At 40.9% G+C, this 19,019-nt stretch overlaps 1 protein-coding gene across 13 annotated transcripts in view; it reads left to right on the top strand.

Moving 5' to 3' along the window:
* Positions 1 to 19,019, top strand: part of STRBP (spermatid perinuclear RNA binding protein) — a 62,920-nt gene that overhangs the window by 2,630 nt on the left and 41,271 nt on the right. For all 13 annotated transcript variants that reach the window (XM_015879047.1, XM_015879038.1, XM_015879051.1 and 10 more), the window contains exon 2: positions 17,174 to 17,341. In XM_015879047.1, the coding sequence (XP_015734533.1) occupies positions 17,339 to 17,341 (3 nt within the window). In that variant the 5' untranslated portion in view covers positions 17,174 to 17,338. The remainder of the gene's footprint in view (positions 1 to 17,173; positions 17,342 to 19,019) is intronic.

Here is a 19,019-nt window from a genome sequence, read left to right as displayed (position 1 = left end):
TCATTCAGTGATGCTGAAGGTTGCAGAGCTCTTTCCTTTGGAAGACTTTTGGTATTCCTCAATGGTCTGTGGCTTGGCAGATTTTTTTCTTTTAGACTGTCTGTCATCTATAAAGTGAATCCTGTTGAGGTGGGGGGAAGAGGGCAGAGGGAGAACAGAAACTAGTCCGGGTGCTTCATGTTGTGAAAAAGTCTTGCTGTGGAATCATAAAAGCTGCACTTTTTCCATGTTGCTCTGGAAGCAGCTGAACTTTGTAACTTGGCATGTAAATAGAGCTCTTTGAAGAGCATGTCCATGGCTGGAAAGAAGGGAGGGGGAGATGCCCTGGCTGGTTAACAAGCTTATGTGCGGAAAAAGCCACTGTGATTGGTATTACGTGTCCGTTAAAACACTAGACAAGTTTTCAGAGCCTTGTCCTTGGTTGTGGTAATGCACATAGATGTGCTGACACTTCTAGATGTAAAAGAAACTGTAAGGAGGTGGCAGTTTGAGTGTTTGTGCTGCCTGGGCTGGAGCGTCCCTGGGGCAACTGAGAGGAGGCAGCTCTGGCTGAGGGAGGTGCTGGGGGAGTGAGAATGCTGTGCTTCAGTGTGTGCCCTGCTTTGCTGACTGGCAGCTGGTGGTGAGTTAGGGCTTAAGATAAGTGTAGCCATGCCAACAGAGGACTTCAGCATCACATTTCTGTAACTTAGTTTGTATTGAGGTCAGGGAGAGAAGGCTTTTCTGTTCTAACAACACATGCGTGAGGAAAGCTTGGCTGATGTAGTGTCCTGGATTTCCTATAACTATAACTGAGCAGTATTGGCAAGTGAAGGTTATTTTACTGCTGTATATGCAGCAGCCATGAAATTAAAGGGAAAAATCCTGTTAAAAGCAACATGAAAGTTACAATTGCAGGTTTAAATAGCATAAAAATGCAAATCTCAGACATTTGTGAGGAAATAATTGTTTTGGTACAGATGTTGTGCTTGAAGCATTGCATGTGACAGATAGAATTTTGTGTACAAAGTTTCTGGGAAGAAAAGCCTGGGATGCCCTACCTGAAAATATTTGCTTCTATTTCTGTTTAAAGCAGTGGCTCATAAAAATGACGAGAGCAAAGACAATATTTTTTCAGTTGCTCTTCTGCATTTCTTGGCACTTGAGAAGTTTTTCATTCTTGTGTGTGAGCCTTTCACAGAGCAGTGACGGCAGAGATGCAGATAGTGGTGCACTGTGTCAGCTCACACACGGATCATGTTCCTGCTCAACATCTTTGAATAACTGCAAATTGATGTCTCTAAGAAAAGTGTGTGTAGGAATTGTTACCAATGATATGGTTAAACTGCTTGCACTTTTTTTGTTTTAACTTTATTCTGAGGCAAGATTGCCTTGTGTTTCTGGACCTTTAAGTGTCACGGAATGAAAGAGGACTGGGAATTTTTGGACCCCGCTCCATGTTGGTCTGTTGCCCCGTATTCATAGTTTTGCTTTGCAATGCATATTCTGACCTTTCTCTTAATTTCCTATGCAGTAGAGGAATGTAGGCAAGGTGCGAGTTATAGGGGAAGGAAAAATTCAGAGCATGTGGTTTGTTCTGCTGCTGCTGCAAGGTATGTGAAGCATGGTACCGGACTGCTCTGTCTGCCCTCTGCCAGCTAAAACCAAGAATTGAGACTAATCCTATGTGTGGATTTTCTGTGCAGCCGACCGGAGCTGCTCTGTTACTGGGCCATCTGCACATTTGCTGATTGGTTTCTCAAGTAGTGAAGGCCATGGATTATTAAAAGCCATGCCCTCATTGTTTCGCTTCATGGGATTTTTCCACAGTGATGCAAAATGTTTCTCCTTTCATAGTAAAATGCTTTCTTAATATGCTGGTAAACTGAAGGCACTGGTGGATATTGAAGAGGAATCATCTTATGAAATCCATTTGCTAACAGTTTTAGGAGATATGTTGGATTGTGGAAACTGAAGCGATGCTGTTGCATGGGTTGGTTGAAAGCAAGTTCTCTTATATTGTGGCTTGGCAAACTGTTGAAGAGCCTCAAAATGCCACTTGTGATGGATGTAACAAAATGTGTTACAGTATGTGCTATTTTACTGGACTCTAATTTATCTGTCGTAAGGTTTGTGTACCAAGAGTAGTAAACTCTTTATGACAGTGTTTCTCTTCTATGTAATGTCTGCATAAGGGAATTAAATTACTCTTAATTGTATGCTTAAAAATAAATTTGGGGCATGTCTGGCTAGCACAGTAAATTAAATTTTGCTACTTCACATTCCTACTGCCCATTTACTTTAAATTGACTTTATTGAAAAATTAAATGTTTGAATATCTGATGGGGAACAACACTGCCATTAGTGGGTAATGTGAGATGTCACAGAACCTGGAGAAATCTTGGAAAACATCATCTATTAATGTTTTAGACCTTAAACTCCCTAATACAGTTAGAAGTGAAGCAATGATTGAAGCTGAAATTAACAGCAAATGAACTCGGTGGTGAGGAACCGCTGTTGCCCCTTATGCTGCCCCACAGTAGGAGCAGAAGAGGAGGAGCTGATTTGGACGGCCATTATTTCTCCCCTTCCTTTTATTCTTGGGAGGGGAGACACTTTAATTAAACATATTTCTTGTTTGACTTGTAACACAGCAAATGTGAGCATTAGCATAGTGTTTAAAGCGCTGGGCCCTGAGGTGTCCTTAAGTGTCCTCTCAGGCACAGATGTGATGCTACGCATGGAAATGTTTCTCCCAAGTCACTGTGTTATGGACGACTGAATTAACCCTGAACAGAGTCTTCCCTAATCATAGTTCTCAGCTGACAGTGTCTGCCTTCCTGGAACAGAATTAAGGGACTACAAGTGAGCATGAAGCATGTGGAGCTGGTTTTGGAACAAGTATTGCCTGTTTCTAGAAATGAGCTTTAGCTGAATGGTCACAGAAGGTGGGGAGACTTGAGACTTGGGATCAGGATCTTCATGGGCACACAATGCTGCTGGTCTTGTCTGGTGAGACTTCACTGTGAAATGATTTATCCCACTAGCAACAATACTATGTATTATTTTTTTTAGGGGGATGGATCCTTAGCAGTGGAATTTGTTGAGCTGCAGAGTTAATCTTGAAGGAGGCATGAAAAATGTTGCTATTTGTTGTGGGCGTTGGATGCAAGGTGGCATGATGCACCCCACTGAATTTAGTTATCATTGTTGAAACGGGTAAAGCTTTAGGAACTTCTATGTGGTATCTTTATTCCAGGCCATGCTGTATGATTCCATGGCTTTTTGGCATTTTATATAAAGGCATGATGAGTGTGTGCCTGGTGGGGGCCTCAGTTCCTTTCATGAAAAACAGGCGCAGTGAAAATGGAAGTTTCCTCCAGTTTTTCTTTACTCTAGACTGAAGTCCTGCTTAAGTTCCTGTTGGAGTAGCAGCTGGATCCTAACTGAAGCAAAGGAAGCTGAGCTCATCTTAGTTAGTTGCCTCATGAAGACTTAGGACATCATTAGATAGAAAAACGAGATTTCAGATGTGATCTATGATATCTTCTGGAGTTGTATGTCAAATGTATATTGTAAGAACTTAAAGAACCTGGACATCTGTTCCTTTTCCACTTTCAGTCTCTTCCCTCTTTAAAGACATGGAAAAAAAAACCGTTAAAGCAACTAATTAATGTATTTGGGCAAATGGCTGGTTGGACTTGGTGACCTTGTGGGTCTTTTCCAACCTTGGTGATTCTAAATATGGTGACACGTGTTCTGGCAAAGCCAGGAAGAAAGGCAAATACTTAGAAAAGGGGCTTAAGACAAGACTGATAACTGCTCTGCTTCTGGTGGGTGAGGGTGAAATTGCTGGCTGCCAAAAATACGAGCTGAGACAAGTAGCTCATCCTGCTCTGAGCCCACATCTGCACATACCTCCCTATCTCTACAGATGGCCAGGAGGCTGAAAAGGGAACACAGTTGTCTAAATTTGTGTAAGAGAAAAGAATCACTACTCCCACCTTGAAAGTGCATAAGAACCTTTTGTAACTGGAGTATTTTTTGACGATATAAAAGTGTGGTAGAATTTTCAGTGCTAGTAAATTATGTGAATCCTGACGCTGTAGCTGCTAAATACATTGTACATTTTTTTTCTACTATAAGATGACTGACTGGGACTGGACTATTCCTTTCAAAACTATCCTGCTAAGGAGTACATTTGATTTAGAACACTTCTTTGCATGCTTGTGCTGTAACAGCTAATCAGCGTGATACTTTTCCATTTTAGATTTCACAGTACTACCTGTTTTAGAGAAAAGAAACTGTTGCTGTCTAAATGGTGATGACGCTATTTGAGGTAATGATGGTAAAAGGCAATATGCATCTCGAGCAGGTCTCTGATTAAAAGCTGAATGCTCCTGGTTCTTAATCAAACTTAACTTGTGTATAGGTGGAACATTTTGTGCTCTCTATATGGAATGTTCAGTAGTGTTAAACTGACTGCATGTTACAAATGGATCTTCCTTTTCTGTGTAGCTGGGTAGTAACATACCTCTGTTTTGGTTTCTGTTGAGATGTTTCCAAATGTGCTTTTAGCAATGCAGCACAAACATAGCATTGTCATAACAGCATTCCATCCTTGGTGAGAAGTTGCAGCAGTACCGTGCAAAGGTGCCATTGGTCTCTTCCTTACAGGATGATGTTGGTCATCCTTCCAGCATTATATCTACAAAACTTTCTCTGACTGTCAAGTTTAATGATATTTGGTGGAGATCATGTGTACTGACAGAACGTTAAGGCAGGAAAGGATTTGGAGTAGAAACACTTAAATACAGAGTTGATTTGGATCAATGAGTTGCCTGTAGGTGGGTGAATTCCAGATGAACCTCTCAAAAGTTCGCTCCTTATTTTGCCTATCCTTTTGCTATGGATGCTGTAGCAGCTACTGCAATGCTTGAATACCATCCTGGTGCTTCTGCAGTGGGTGTAGTTGGCTCAGGCTGTCTCCATGCAGTCTTTCCTAGGAAGAACTGCTTGAGGAGAGCTCATCTGAGCACAGGACTCTGGTACACTTATGGCTGTTGATTTTCCACAGAGTGAAATGTAATCTTTATTTTGATGTAAATGCCTTGGCTAGGTTCTTTACTTTTGTTCATAAATGTTTGATCTGTGTGTGGTGCTCGCCATCATCTTGTGCCAGAGGAATAAAGACTTGCTTTCTCTTTGCACTGGGCACTACTGATTTGCAGGAGTTGACTGGTTTTACTGCCAATTTTAGCAGGTGTGCAGTGTCTCAATGAGGTCTCTTTACCCTCACTGCACAGTACACTAGTAAGTCTGATGCTCATAGAAGACTGAATTTTGGCTGGGAGCTGAGGAGTACAGGGATTTGTTGTACTTCCCCTCTTTCCTTTTCCTTGTTCTGTTTCCATTTGTCCTTCTCGTGTTTACAAAGCTCAGGATATTTCCTGTAGAGCTGTGTGTGGTGTGTACTGCATGCATATCATCCACAAAATGCAATCCTAAGTCATCTTCATACTTCAGAATTTTGGAGAAGATCAGAAAGCTGTCATCCTTTATGCTGTGAAGGGACTGCAGTGTTCTTTCACAGAAGTGTTTAAAGAGAAGGTTGGTGGTGTGGAAAATATTTTTTAAAAGTGCTTTTTGGCTACTCTTGTTGGGAAAGAAAAATATCTCCTAAGACTGTCATGTGGTTGCAAAAGCTTGGTCTCATCCTCATGTGTAAAGAATGGGAGGCTGGAGGATGGGGAGACAGAATGTCGGGCAGAGCTGGTTGGTGGGGCCAGGCCGCCTGCTGTGCTCCTCTGTGAGCTGCAGGAGCTCCAAACTGCTGCTCCTGGGCTGTGGCTGCCCAGCGCTGCAGCATGGGAGCAGATTGCAGATATTCAGCACAGCAGAAATGGAACTGCCTGCTGTGTGGGGAGAAGAGAGAAAAGCTCCTGGAGCACTCTGTTTCTCTGCAGTACAGGAGAGAAAACCTAACGTGCAGAGTTCATGGAGTGTACCACTGTGGTTCAGTATGTGAGGTTTTAGCAGCCCTGAATTGTTTCTGTCACACTGTGGATGCTTCATGGTGAACCAGCTGCCACTGTCCTGGGGCTGGTAGCAGTGGGTCTGGTGATGGGTAACACCTGACCTCATACACCATGTCTCTGTTGTCTTAATAATGCACTTCTTGAAAAAGCCTTTATTCCTTCTGCAATTAACTGGTAATTAATAAGCTATTCTGAATCACTCTTTCCCAAGTGAATAGTTGGTGGTTTTGAAATTGTGCAGATTGGAGTTTTTAGAACAACTATTTACATCAATGGGGCATTATTGCTTCACTGTTCTAAAATAGGCAACTATCCAACTTCAGTGCCATTTATCTTGATTAACCTCTTCTTTTATCTCTTGCATGCTGAATTTTCAGTGAATCTTTGTAAGAGGAATAAAAACTTGATAAAACCATCCACAGGTTCATGGCAGAAAAGTGTATCCCAGCACAACACAGTGCAGACATGCTCACAATTTTATTCTGGGGTGTAGCCTGACAGTGAGTTGTAAGAAGTAATAGCTCTGTTTGGGATTGTTTTGAGTTGACCTGTGCTGCCTGAACATGATGCCTTCTGAGAAGTTACGTTTCCATCTTGTCTAGTGGGCCTTGGTGTGTCTCTTGGTCTTTAAAGGCACACATCATTTTTTCTCAATGTATCTCCTATCCCAGATAAGGGAGACTTGGAGGAAAGGATATGACACTTCTGGTCATGGAAAACAGCATTGAGAGATGGTGCTGTGAGCACAAAAATCTCCTCACCCATGCGCCTGGAATAGGGGACTGTCCTACCAGCTCATCTGGGTATGTCACCTGTTGCTATTTTGAATGTAAATTGGCATCAGAATCTTGAAGAAACCACTGAAGAAAAAATTCAATGGCCAAATGCTTCTGTGTGTTGAAAAGCAGCTTCACATGTGGTTTTCCAGGTGACAAAAACAGGCAAGTAATAATAGTAATAAAAAAAAAAAAGCAGCAGTTGTTTTTTTTCCCTCTTCCTGGCAGTGGTGCTGGAAGGGGAATTTGGAGAGCCTTTAAGAGCAGGAGTCAATGGTGAACAACTTCTTAAAAGTTTCATGTCTGGCAGTTTCTATGTTAGGAGCTGGTAACAGATCTGAGAAATAAACATGATACACTGATAGGTTTTAATTACTGACTTTCGAGTTATTTTTGGAAAGCTTATGCAGTGAAGCCATAAATGTTTGTCCATTCTTACAAGAAGCAGCATTTATTAAAAGTAACTGAAAATTTAAGAGTTAAACACCCTAGAACTGGGAAAAGTTCTACATATTTGCATTATCAGAGGACATATTTTGGAGCTCGGTATCTGTGAGAAAGCAGGACAATGGCTCTTGAATGACAAAGAGTTTCTCTGTAGTTTGTGTCTAACATCAATACTGACTTGGACTCCAAATTGTGGAGTTTAACTGAAATTCAACATTCAAAGCCAAAATAATATGCAAGAACTTGGTGCCCAGAGAAAGAAGCTTGATGCTAAGGAGTGGACTGCTTTGTACAGTGGGGCTGTGTGGCTGCTCCTTACCTTCCAGAATGGCACAGGTCCCTTATTAGTGTCCTGAAATGTTCTCATTTCTCTGGCTTCTGTTCTTCCCGAGAACAGACTCTGTGCCTTGTGCTGACTAACAAAGGGACTCCACTGTGTTCTTTTTCAAAAGACACGAGGTCTGAATCCATGTCCGTCTCACTTTCCAAAGTGGTTAAAAAAAATCTCATGTCTGAAAATAGGACAGATTCTGAATTAGATTCTTGAGTTTAATCACACCATGCTCAGACACAGAACTGCTAATTTGAATCTCATGAGTCTACAGGTAATTGTTGTCAAGCATGTACTGTGACTTCTTGCCAAGTTGGCCTTTGAAGGATGGCTGTGGTCCTCTGAAGGAGAAACTGAATAGCAGAAGCAGCCAGCAGCAGTCTGTTGAAATTAAAGTGAAGAAGTCTATGTAAAAGCTGAGGGGTGAGGGTGGTGGTATGTTCTGCAGCTTAATGTGTGTGGTAAATGGAAAGTTAATTTATTTTCCAAGTCCTACCATAGTTTTGCTATGATATTAGGAAAGTCACTTTAGACTTTGGTGATTGGGGTCTCTTCTAAATGGAAATTGTCAAATTTATTCCTATTACAGGGATTAGAAAAGTAATGTTTATGAAATGTTTATGAAAGTGCTGTGAAACTTGTGTGTATAGCTAAGTCTGATAGTGTTTTTCTCTCTGTGATAAAAGCACATTGAAAGTTCATACTGCAAACAAAAGGGGAAAGCTTGTTATAGTTTGGTCTTTGCTGTTAACTTAATCTGAGTATCACAGTATCCACTAGGTTAGCAGTGAAACACTGGGTAGTACTGCTTGTTTACCAGTAGATGGAGAAGTGATGACCTACATTTCTTTAGTTGGTAACCTCTGAGTCTTTTCATTCAATCAACTGTTTGTGGTATTGCAAAAAAAAAAAAGTGATGTCTCTGCTGCCATTCAAAGACTGCAGATGCATTTGCAAGGATTACCAGCTGCATTGGCAGAACAGCTTGGTGACACCTGCATGCTCTGCTAAGTATCTAGTTCTGGTATTTAAGAATGAGATCAGAGTCTCCAAGTGCAATGTATTTCTCCCATGGTGAATGGAAAAAAATTACCACAGCCATATTTGAATTAATACAGTTACGTAAGTAGTGTTATTCAGCAAACTGCTCATGCTGCCAGGGAGCAACTCTGATTCCTCCATTAACTTTTAATTTTTATAGTGACTTCTGAAGAAGGGAAAACACTGTACCTGTGCTTCTTTGCTCTGCACAGAGATGAATGGGATGTCTCTGTCAGTTGTCTGAAATCATGCATTGAAAAGCATGATTATTTATTTTTTTTTCTTAACAGTTTTGCAGAGTAATAGGACAGAATATGATTAGGATTCCAGAAGACACACGCTGGGTCAACTTAAAGTCTGCCAAGTTCTAATTTGCAATTTCTAGAAAACTTAAAGCAGAAACATCTGAGCGCCTGCAGAAGTCATCAGTCTAAATTTAACTCACAGGTTTTGTCTCAGTAAAGCATGGAACTGTCTGGGAGTGTTTGTCCACTGAATTCCAGGCACTCACCGTTCTTTCATTGAGGCTTCTGCATAGCTAGAAGTTATTTAGACAACATTAGAACCTGAAATTCTTTTAACACTAAAGAACTGCTTTTGACTGTAAAGATTTATTTATTTGTGCTCTCAAGATTAGAGTTCAGCGTTTGCTTCCCTCTGGTTCTTGTTCTCTTTGCTGTATCCTTTAATAATGATGTTGTGACATGGGCACAGATTTACACAGATGGCTAAGCAGGTATGAAAACCAGCATGATTGTAGTGTGATGTAGCTGTCAGAAATTCTGACTGAGATGAAAGGTTACATGTAGTATTTGCCGCTTAGCAGTAATACTGTTAGTTTGTAAAGTAGCTGTTTTTTATTCTGGTTTTGATCCTGTCCTCTGCATTTCGAACTGTGCGCTCCTACCCTGACACATTGTAGCTTTCCAAGCCTCCCTTCTTTAAAAAGATAAAACCACAGATCCCTTCACTGCTGCTTTTAGGAACAGCAGGTTTCCTGTTATCAGGGAAACTGAAATCTCTAGGCACAAAATACAGTTAATGGCCCCAAATAAACAAACTTAGTTTTTCTTCAGTCTTTCCCCTGACAGCAATTTCAAGTGTTACTTCTAGCAACTACAGTGTATGGAGGGAGCTGTGGGCAGAAAGTGAGGTGGTGGTGGTGGTTGTAAATCAATCTCTCTGCAAAGCTGAGAGCATTTTGAATGCTGCTGTTGATTCCATGGTTTATTTGATTCCTTCAGAGGAAAAATGGGTACCTGCCCTCTTTTATGCTTGGAGCTTGCTGTCATGGACTTATGCTTCCTAACCTGGATGGCATTTTACTAACCTCCACAAATTTACTGAAATGCTGTTGCCTTTGGCTTGTGGCAAGCAGGTTGCCTCCAAGACACCCGTGTTCAGCACAGCCTTGTATTTTGTTGTTTACACATGTTGCTTAATGTTGAGGGAGCAAAGTGAGATGGTAATTACATGATGGGGAGAAAACAGTGGTGAATGACAAAGGCTGAAGTTCAATTACTTCAATTACAATTACTTAGCTATGTTGTCCAAAGAAATCAGAGTATGATGCTACAGATTAGTGTATTCGGTATATTTACCTGTATAAAACTTTGATATCCTGTTGTGAATAAGCAGTTACGGAATTCAGTTCTCAGCCCAGGAAATACCCAAGGATACAGAAACTGACAACCAAATCTTGTCTGGACATCAGAGTGGAACCAGAACCTGGGCAGGTCTGATGGTAGAGCAGGAGCACTCTTTGCACAGCACCTGCAGGCACTACTTGTCTTCTCTTCCAAATCCTTGTGCGCCTTCTCTCTTTAAATAAAACAAAAACAAACAAACAAACAAACCCTAAATGTCAGTGAGGCAGCAAGACTGATATACCAAAAAATGCACTTAAGTGGAATCATGAATGTTTAAGCTGGCAGATGTGCACGCCAACCAGTGTGAATTTGCGGTACTGAAAATGCCAGTTTCCTCATGCATTGCCACCAGGGACATCAAGGAATAAATTCAAGGGGAGAGGCTGATCCTGATGCCCTGAGGGAAAAAGGTCCTCCTCTTTTATATGAGAATTTTAAAACATTTTCTTCTGTGTTGGTAAGTGGCCACAAAGAGTGACCTTTCGAAGTGCCCAGCAAGTATCCAGTGATACTTCATGGCAGTAAGCCTATGGTACTTACAGAGACTGTCTTCTAGGAATCTAAACCGTATAAGCGTTTCCTATGGTGTTTAGGTGGTTTTGTTTTGAGAGGAATAAAATCTGCAGCTTAGGTTAACCTACAGTCAATGGGGTATGAATCATAGCAGGAAGGAAACTGGGGCACTGCAGCTTTTTGAGACAAGTTGAAGGATGCTGGGGAAAGAATGTCCCAGTTCTTATCCTCTCCTTTACTGTGACCGCTTCCCACTATGGTTCTGGAGCAAAGAAGAACACAAAAGTAAGGATGTGGACAGAAATGATGTGGGGTTGGAAAATGTGTAAGAGTTTGAAGGTCCATAGAACTGTGGTACTGAGATCAGAGAGCAAGCCATGGCTGAGGCGATAGGAAGCCCAACGTGGTACTGAACTGCACTGTGCACTTGAGGAGGTAGAACATGTGGTTCTGGTTTGGAGAATTTGATATTATTTCAGACCTAGATCCAGAAACTTGCTTAAGTCTGATCTGTCTCTGGGAAAACTGATAGTGCAGATGGACTCCTTTTAGTATGATGAAATCCTTTTTATTAATTAATTCTTCAAACATAAATGAACACAGTCTGTGTTACGAATTTTATTTACTTATTTATTTGAATGTTGATGTCAAATTGTGACTGCTTCACTAACAGGTCTGTACTGCAAAGTAGCTCTGATTTTCCAGTGTCCAGTTTAGCAAGAAGAGCAGGAATGCAGGTGTTAGGTGCTGGGAGCTGGAAATCAGTTAAACATTTCAGACATGGAGAGTCTAGTCATGGTTTCTGTCTAGTCTGAAGATGAATACTTTGCTGTTATGTATGTAATATCTAATTGTGGGTCTTTTTGTGTTGTTGTTTGTTGTTGGTTTTTTTTAAGACCCCGCCAAGAAGTTCTCCCTTTCTGTTATTTAGATATGTATATATATTCTTACAGTTCTGTTCTGGATGTTACCGACAGGTTGAATGTTAATGAAGTTCATTGCACTTTGTGTTTGTGCATCAATTTGTTGTTTAAGAGCCAAAAGCCAGTTCTTACATTTATGTACTTATTTTTGGATTAGGTCTTTTATCTAGATACTAATAGCAAGGGATGAAAGGGTCTCCATTTCACTAGAGAGCCTCTGTAGCACTGGCTGTGACTGACGTGTTTGGTGTGGTACAGGCACCAGGGAACATAAGGTCATTTAAAGACCTGGAGAGAGAGATGAAAAAAATTATTAGGTATTAGCTGACTCTGCTTCTCTGAAGGACATTTTTCTATGAAGATCTTTCCTTCACCCTCTCCAGGAGTTAAAAATGTAAGGCATTTTCTACTCATCTGTTTCCTTTTAATTTAATCTAACGAGCTGATTGGTTTTAATTCTTCATCTCTGTCACTTTGGAGGAATCTGTGCTGATCTGTTTGCAGTTGCACATGCTTTGTTGCACCACTGCAACAAAAAGTTCCCAGGATCCCAATCCACGTGTTACAGCCGCACCTTCTCTAGGAGCTCTGTCAGTAGCTTGTCCTGAATCCTTGTCTAAACACTGACCGTGGGCTGCTGCTTTCCTTGCACTGTGATCTCCAGTTCCTGGAACAGTGACTTGGGTGATTCTTCTGATCTGTTTATCAAATGAGTCCCTAACCTGTCTTAGGCACCTGTAGAAGTGGGGTGTTGGGGTTACCTACTTGGAAGAAATCTGGACGTGGGAGCCTCTTGTCAAACTGTCATAAGAACTGAACAAGCAGGAATAATACTAGATCAGTATTTACTGTATGTAGGGTGAGGATGTCAGAGGATGTACCTTTCCAGCTCTCAGCTGTAGTGTTGTTTGTAATTTTCTATGTGGCTGGAAAATTGCAGACTAAAGGCTAAACCAGATACAACTTTGCCATGAACCGCATTACTTTGCGAACAATAAAACTCATGTGGATATTTGGTCTCCAGGTGAAACTGGATGGATGCTGAGAAAATCTCTGCGAGCAATCTGAGTCTGAACAAATACATATCCCAGCGTTATGGCTGCATTTCTTTATAGACTGCTTTCATGGTTGCAATTGGCGAGAGTTTCTCTTTTTTGGTGATGCAGAATGAGGCAGGCAGTTCTGTACAGCACGCAGGGAGTTTGCATTTAAAACAGCAAACATCTGCACAAAGAGGAGGTTGATCACACTGTGCAGGTCTCTGCCCCACGCTCCTCACAGAATCCTTTTGAATTGTATTTCTTATCTGTATTTCTTGGTTTGTTGATGCTTTTAACATGAGAGAAAACTATTTTGCTATTTTGCTGTCAGTTATTTTGACACTAATCAACTTTGCAGATCTTGTTTTGTTTGATGTCTGGGTACATCACAAAAAGAGTTGCTGAAAGAGTTCAATTATAATATCAGCATCTCTGCCAAATGTATTGAGCTGTTCTGAAAAGCAACTTGTCTTTTCTGACCCAGATACACAGTTTCCAACTGTGGGAGATGCTGCCAGAAAGACTCTTGGCAGAAGGCCAGCAATAAAATTATACTACAGAAAAAAGCAGCATATTTTCAGCAGCACTATATGCGGTGTGACGGAAAATTACCTGTCTCCTAGATGCAAAGCAGAAGTTAAAATAAACTTGCAATTTAAAGCTACAGTCTCTTATTCTGATCTTTTTTTGAAAGTATCAAAAAATGATACAAATCCCACCATTTCTTACCCATTCTGTGCAAATTTGAGTTGTTTGCTGTTATTGCCTGATGCACCTCAGGCTGTTCGATGTTCGCTCATTTGCTATCGGCAGCTGTAGTTGTCCTTGCTATTCTGTTAACGTAAATTCAGGGATATCAGGGTGGTGTGTGTGCTGTAAACGGTAGCTCTTGTGAGCAGATGTTGCTGTAAGGGTAGATTATGAGGGTGGAGGTTATTTTTCCTTCAGATAAATACTTCTGGCCTGTGCCTTTTGCTGTAGCATTTAAGACCACTTTTTATACTGTAATAAATGGCAATGCATCTGTGCCTTTAACGGCAGCACAATGAAGTGAGGCCATAGAGCGCAGTGACCCTTAGTTTCCTCCTCTGTTAAGTCATTTCTGCACTGTTTCCGTACTAATACTGCTGTGTGCTGTGAGAGGCTCTCAGGACACCAGAGTAGTTCTGCATTCTAGAAGGTCACAGCTCTCAGGTCTGGATGTTACAGCACTCTCCTTAAGGAAGGCAAGTACCTGTTTCTCCTGCTTTTCACTGTTCTGTTCCCAAGCACCTGAAGGTATGTAAGCACATTCATTATTCCTGGCTGTTTAAATGTCTCTCTTGGGAACAGAACTGCCAGGTGCAGGAATATGCCCTATTACAAAGCCCTCATCTGAAATTCTTTTCCTTGTTTGTCTTGCACCAAAGCATAAACTTCCTCTGTGAAGGATGGGATGTTTAATGGAAACACTGTTAGACTGTCATGGTGTTTCAATAGCAATTCTACTGTGTCAGATTCCTGGTGACATTACACCACACTGCAGACTCTACTCAGCTCCTCCATTGCATGGTTTGGAGTCAGTGAGTACTGGCCCTGTTTTACACTTTAGGGCCACATGATACAGCGGTAAAGTGACTTTCTCAGGCTCACCGTGGTCTTGTTATTGCTGGTAGCTTGTTCTAGAATTCTGTTGCAAGTGTGTGTGGAAACCCTTGCATAGGACAACCACACATAATATTACTGTACCTCTCGTCTGGACCTCAGCTGTTTGCTCACTGCACATAACACCTTCTGACATGTTTCATGCTGAGCTGGTTGTGCTGCCTTGGTCCATTTGGTTGAAACAGATTTGATTATTTTTTAGTTCTCCTTAATTCTGTATGTTTTCAAACATGCCTTGTTCCATACTCTGTGTATGTATTTTTGTACTAAACATCCTATTTAGTGCTTTTATTGAAAATTTTCTGCTAAAGTTTGAATTATATTAGGTTCTCATTTCACTCCTGTGCATGTTTCTCTGAAATGGGAAATGTTATTAGCATGACTTGCAGCTCCAGCTCATCATTCAGGAAGGTAATTTTTTAACTTGAAGTTGTTATGATAAAAGTACCAGTGGAAATTCAAGTTCCTCTAATTCAGCTGTGTATGTTCAGACCTCAGCCACTCATGGAGGGCAGGTAGAATAAACTCATAAATAAGTATCTTTGTCCAGCTCTATTGCATGTTGTTGGAACTTGAACCTCTTTCAAGACAAGATGGTTACCACCCTTTCCAAGCAGACTTCTAAGAGGTTTTGGTGACTGATTCCGCTGTCTGCATCATAGACTGAAAATGAATGTTCCACAGCTGCTCCATATTTTCAAAAAACACTGAAAAGCACTGAATCTATCCAGAATTGCACCCCGGGGTACGGCTGTTTTCAGGACTTGCAAGTTAGACTGCAGGCCTGCCCTCTGGACAACAGCCTGCTTGCAGTTTTTCTGAAGCACCAGAATTTGCTCAGCCAGATATCTTTGTCCATCTGCTTTCAATATACTGTACAAGCTGATAAGCAACAGCTTGCAGTAGACTTAGGAGGGAGTCCAGGCTGGGATGTTGCTTGGTGTCTGGAGATGTCACGCTGGGCTCATGCTAAAGTCAGCAGCGCATTCCAGTGTCCTCTGCCTGGATGTGCCAAATTACAAAGACAGCAAACTGGAAACGTGAAATGCTGGAGTCACAAGGAAGAATGATGATGTGGAAATGGTTCTCTCTTCAAATTGAATCCAACTAATTTGAAAGAGATGATCTGGAAACATGTCTGATAAGTATCTCTAGCTTGCCATCTGCCGACTCTAAAGCTTATTATTATTACTATTATAGAAAAAGCTAAGCAAAAAAAAAAACAAAACACCTCATAAAGAGTCTGGTACCAGAGATGGTGAAAAGCTGTTAAGTCTGAATCAGCTCATATACTAAGTAATGCCAAAGCAGCAATCTTGGTGCTTACTCGTGCTTCATGCTGTCCCTGTCTGCCTTTCAAGATCACCTAAGGTAGGAATCTGGTCCCATTAAAGAACATCTTCTTTGATCATTTCTGGGAAGCAATCTGGTAGAGTGTTAAGAGAGCTTGGTACAATATATAGTCTTTGTGATAAGAAAGGAGGTCCTTCAGGGCTCTTATTAGCTTGCTTTTCCCAGGCATTTTTAGTTTGAGTGTTTAACTTTCTAGGGAGTTACTCCCTGGCAATCCTGAGCTGCTAAAGCAGACAGGCCTCAGCTTTTCTTTTTATCCAGTAATGCATCCTATGTTCTGAGGTGTGAGATGCAAAGAAGTTAGTAGGCGCTTAATATTGAAACTGCTGGTCCTGTAAACCTACTCTTCTTAACTTGAAAAATTGGGAAGAAGAATTTATAGTTATGTTTCCTTTGGAATGCTTAGATTTCTATAAGACATAGCAGTTTAATTATTCCCTGTCACAGCCCAGAGGCTTAAACATCTACTCAGCCTTCAAGTCATCTCACCTGTCCCTGTGCTGTTGCCAAACTTGCTTTTAATGTCTAGAGCCAGCAGGATTTTTTGACAGGCAACATGCAACATACTGCTGGAGAAGTGAAGATTGACATACAGGAGAAAAGGAAAACATTTGTGTGTGCGTGTCAACCTGTGGAAATTGTGACTGGGTTTTACAGTTACTTCAGAGTGTTGCCAAAAAGCTGATGCCATGATATATACAATGAAAGGAAGGCAGACGTTTTCTCCAAGAACTAGTGTGTTATGCCATGCAGTAAGCTCATACTTTCCTCTCTAGCACTACCTGCTCTGTCGTTCTCCTAGTTTAGTACAAGACGGCTGCTCTTTTTTAGCTGTTATGTACTGCAAAAAGCAGTGCAGGGGCAGAAGAAGCGTCATGAATAATTTCAGCCAAACATGATCACAATTCTCGTGTCTTCGGTTTATTATAATGTACATCTCAATTATCAGTAAGAAATCAGTTATCTCCACCTGAAGTCTTTGTTCATGTTGTAAAGCATCTGACACTCAGAATCAGAGGTTGCTCAGAGGATTTCAGCTGCTAATTACTTTTAACAATTAAGTTAGTGTTAACAATAGCTATCTCTTCAAGCTGTTTTCATATATTCGAGACTTTGGACTTCCAATCTTCTTCGCATCAGAAATGTAGGTTGCCAGTTGGCTGGTAGTGCACTGAGAGAAGCTCTAACTGGCATGGGAAGGTGGTTACATATGTGTGGGCACATCACATGAAGTTGCTTCCTGTAGTGACATCTGCTATTGTTCTGGGGAAGATGACTTGGTGAGCAATTCTGTACTGTGAAGCCAGCTTGCTTTAGTCAGTGGTCTGACTTAGTGTTCTGCATGGCGCACTTATTGGAATTACATGTTTCTCCTGGTTTCAACTTTTCTTTCTCTTTTTTTCTTTTTCTGTTTTTGTTTTGTTTTTGTTTTTTTGCAGGTGAATTACAGAAAGTGACTCTTACAGCATCTTAGCTCTATGAACTACTGAGCTGTCAAGGGACTGAGAGGCTTATGAAGAGGTTCTGTCAAGCAAAACAGCTCTTAGCAAAGACACCAAGGAGGAGGGAAAAGAAGAAAGAGAGAGCTGAAACAGTAACAAATCATGGTGGGTATCTCTGTCTTTCATAGGCTTGCATTAATACTGTTGTCTGATCACAGAGCCTGATGAAACGAGCAAGGAGATTTTTTGACCTTGCACTAAACTGGAGATGGCACTGCATACTGTGAGCAAAGCAGATAAGGTTTGATATTTTGTCAGCCATTTTAAACCGGAGAGTTGTCTTCTGAGCCTGCATTACCTGAATTATTAAATGCGAATGAAGGGGATTCTCCTAAGTTTTTCTAATAAAACTGGGATTAGCAAGCTGTAGCAAATAGCGTGAGTGACCTTGAACAAGCAGACTGCGTAACCGAGTACTGCTATTCCCCTTCCACTCTTTGCTCACAAAAGTAAGTGTGAAATTATTCATATTTTTGTACATGTGTGTGAAAAGCTGAATGCGTGCGATCCTATATGCTTTTCATTAAAAACACAGATGAGATGTAAGTAAAGGATTTAACTAAATGAGGAGTCGTTTTCTGTCTACCTGGTGCTGCTCCCAAGCTGGGGACACCAGCGATGATTAAATTATCAAGCTGTATAAATGTGAAGGATTGTGATGGAAAGATTCTGAAGATGTGTTCACAAAGGGGCAGTAAACCTACTCCATTCTGAAAAATACTGTGGAGAGCAGTTGAAGCATGCTGGGAAATTTTTAAGTTCTCTTAAGTGTTATCGCTGAGAAAGGAAATAAATGAATAAATTTTAAATACGTTCTCTAACACCTGAATGGCTGATGATAGCCAGGATGTGTGCTTATATTTAAATATTTATATATGTATGATCCAAGACAAGATTTTTACCTGTTATTGAGCACAACAGAGGAAGAACACTTGATGCAGCAGAGCTGTCAATATTAAGCCTTCTTGTGCTATTAATTTTGGCCTAAATTGTAATGAATAATTGATCTTGCCAATGTCTGTCTATTAGAAAAGAAGTGTCTTCAAATCTGAGTTAATAGTTTGTTGTTTGACAGTTTTTCCTGATGGATATTTCATGAGATTTGAGATGGTAGGGATGAATGAATAAATCCAGCTTGTCAATTTTTACTGCAGAACTGCAGCTTCTTTGTGTACCCAAACTGCACATAAACCTCAGGAGGAACCTTCTGGAGATATTTTTGTGATCTGTGAAAGTACTGGAGTAACACCAGACCCCTGGATGATGAGTTCTTACTACTTGAATTGTTGTTGTGCTTGGAGAAGTTAAGGAAATAATTGTAGCTGACCTCTGAATGTAATAACCTAGTGTTATAATAAGTATATATAAGTATATATAATTCATTAACACTTATTAAACCCAACACCTTTCCACATCCTTCACAGGCCCATTTTGTGGTTAGACTTGATGATCTTTAAGGTCTTTTCTAACCTGAGCAATTCTACGATTTTCTATGACCTGAAGGATGTGTGCTAGTATAGAGTATGTGCTGTTAACAAACCCACAAACTAGGGAGTAAAAACTAAAGCCATCTGCAGTGTTTAATGTGTAGAAGGACAGAGTTCTTGTTGACGATTCTAAGTCACAGGGGACTTCCAGCAGTGACTGGCATGTGTCTAGAGAATGTTTAGGGGTGTACTTGTACTTGCTGGAGGTCTGTGCTGTGAGAGCAGCTGGTCCAGGTCACTGTTCAGATCAGGTAAGTCTCACTTGGATAGAGAGTGGTGAACCATAACCTCTTGGC

Source organism: Coturnix japonica, chromosome 17 (genome assembly GCF_001577835.2).
Source record: "Coturnix japonica isolate 7356 chromosome 17, Coturnix japonica 2.1, whole genome shotgun sequence".
NCBI classification, from domain to species: domain Eukaryota; kingdom Metazoa; phylum Chordata; class Aves; order Galliformes; family Phasianidae; genus Coturnix; species Coturnix japonica.
This window is presented reverse-complemented; position numbering and strand designations above follow the sequence as displayed.